Source organism: Equus quagga, unplaced genomic scaffold (genome assembly GCF_021613505.1).
Source record: "Equus quagga isolate Etosha38 unplaced genomic scaffold, UCLA_HA_Equagga_1.0 HiC_scaffold_10061_RagTag, whole genome shotgun sequence".
In the NCBI taxonomy this organism is placed as follows: Eukaryota; Metazoa; Chordata; class Mammalia; order Perissodactyla; family Equidae; genus Equus; species Equus quagga.
In genome coordinates this window covers 2,535-5,055 of record NW_025791965.1, presented here as the reverse complement: position 1 = coordinate 5,055, position 2,521 = coordinate 2,535, and the positions used below count along the sequence as shown (strand labels likewise).

The 2,521-nt window shown below is 43.6% G+C and overlaps 1 protein-coding gene across 1 annotated transcript; it reads left to right on the top strand.

The window, feature by feature from the left end:
- The first annotated feature begins 1,671 nt into the window (after positions 1 to 1,671).
- Positions 1,672 to 2,091, top strand: LOC124231865 (histone H3.1). Its single transcript, XM_046648870.1, has one exon. It carries the CDS (start codon positions 1,681 to 1,683, stop codon positions 2,089 to 2,091), a length of 411 nt encoding a protein of 136 aa, XP_046504826.1. The 5' UTR covers positions 1,672 to 1,680.
- The last annotated feature ends 430 nt before the right edge of the window (positions 2,092 to 2,521 follow it).

Genomic DNA, 2,521 nt, shown 5'->3' with positions numbered 1-2,521 from the left:
GAGAGCCACCACAAGGCCAAGGGCAAGTAGAAGTCGACTCGTTTTGCAGCAACTCAAATCTCCCAGTCAAACCAAAGGCTCTTTTCAGAGCCACCTTCCATTTTCTTGGAAGAACTGAGCACCAGCTTTTAAAGCTTGAACTCTGTACTTGTGAAACGCAATATAGGTAGTTGGATTAGTCTCGTAACTCGTGTGATGTAGAGTCTGTTCACTCTCAGATATCATCACCCCCCCTTGGCCATCACGAGCCTGTAAGTGAAGGAAAGTACTGGCCGGCGAGCTATTTGCTTTCTGAGAGGCAAATGTGGCAGTTTTAAAACACTTGTTTTCTGGCTTTTATTAAAAACATCCCGCAGATCCAGAGGTCAACTCAAACTTCTATGCTAGGCCAGAGGCCACTTTTGGAGCCTTTGGATTTGTGAGAAAGACCTAGTTTCATGTCTAAATTTGTTTCACATTCTTAAACTAAGGGCATTTTAAATCAGCTTTTTTATTGGAAAAATCAACTGAGGTGCTTGATAAAGTGATCATGTCAGGATAAAAATTCTAAATTCTGCTTTTAAAATGTGGTTTTCTTTGTCTTTTTATTGTGACTTAAAGATCTTGTTGAAACACGCATGGAATTAAATTCTCCTTTTTTAATAGTTGGTAACTTCTAGCCCTGGGATGGGGGATTAGGTGTATCAGGTATCATGCAAGGGACCTATCCTATGGGCTTTGCCAGTTGCTAGTGAGAACTATTGGATGTGGATGGAAACTCAGGGAGTGATTCAGCTTGTCCTAACCAGAAGTTACTGGTGATGGAGAATTAGATTCATTAAGAGCTAAGGATTTACAAGTAACTCGTTTAAATTAGAGACATACACACTGCTTCATGACCATGATGAAACCAGCACCCCACTGCCCCAAATTAATGAGACAGTAGATTTCTGTTACAACTTTGAATTTCTAGGATAGTAGAACAAGAAATTATGCTACAGTGAAATTATATTATCTTAAAATGAAAAGAAATCCTTGTAAGGATGCATTTGTCTGTGAAGTTATTAGCCCTAGAATTCCTCATATGCAAATCAGAGTTTTCTTGCTGAAAGATAAAAAAAATTCTTAAACTTTTAAGTGTTCAAAGAATAGAAAATTGAGGGGAGAGGATACAGAATTGAGCTGTCTAGTATAGTAACCACTAGCCAATTGTGGCTATTGATCACTGGACACGTGGCTAGTCTGACTTAAGAAGTGCTATACATGTATGATACACACTGGATTTTGAAGACTTAGTGCAAAGTAAAAAGGAATTTAAAATATCGAAGAATTTTGTTGATTACATGGGAATATTTTGGGTGTATTGAGTTAAGTAAAATACATAGTATTAAAACTAATTTCTCCTGGATTTATTTTGTTCTCATGTGGATCCTAGAAAAATTTCTAGTGTAGCTCGCATGTCTACTGGAAATCTCTGGCATAGAGTGAATAACTTTACAGGGAAAACAGAAAAAAATGTTGAGGGCATGGTACCTAAGAATATCAGAGGGTTTAAGGCACAACAAATAAAAATTCCGAGTCCTTTAACCAATCCCGTGACAGTTGGGTAGTTCTGGCCTCCTTTTGTCCAATCAGCTTCTGACTGTCACTATAAATAATGCGGCCAGCCTTCACTTTTTACACGAATCGAACGTTCAGGCCATGGCTCGCACAAAGCAGACGGCTCGCAAGTCCACCGGTGGCAAGGCGCCGCGCAAGCAGCTGGCCACCAAGGCGGCTCGCAAGAGCGCGCCTGCGACGGGCGGCGTGAAGAAGCCCCACCGCTACCGGCCCGGCACGGTGGCCCTGCGCGAGATCCGCCGCTACCAGAAGTCCACCGAGCTGCTGATCCGCAAGCTGCCCTTCCAGCGCCTGGTGCGCGAGATCGCGCAGGACTTCAAGACCGACCTGCGCTTCCAGAGCTCGGCCGTGATGGCGCTGCAGGAGGCGTGCGAGGCCTACCTGGTGGGGCTCTTTGAGGACACCAACCTGTGTGCCATCCACGCCAAGCGCGTCACCATCATGCCCAAGGACATCCAGCTCGCGCGTCGCATTCGCGGGGAAAGGGCCTGAGCCTCAAGGTCTCCCATTCATCCCCAAAGGCTCTTTTCAGAGCCGCCCACATGTACACGGAAAAGGACTGTTTCCTTGTAATCCTTACTGATGCTCGTTTTATCCGTGGCACATAATCCCAGTTTCCTGGCATTTTATAATCTAGTCTTTCAGACTGGAAGCTCCTCCAGCAGGGACTGTATCTGGCAGTTAAGTTCCCTACAGGTGCTCTTATCTGTCGTGACCGGCTACTGCCCCAATTTACACTACCAGTTTTAGCTGTGGTGTAGGTTAATCTTTTTTCCCTAATACACAAATCTCATCCAAGCATTCAAGTAGACTTTACTGCACATTGACTTGTATAGGTATGTCATCTGTATCTATCAACTTGGAAACAAGTGGAAAGAATATAGTTTCATTCTTAGTACTTTTTAAAAAATTAGATAACTAG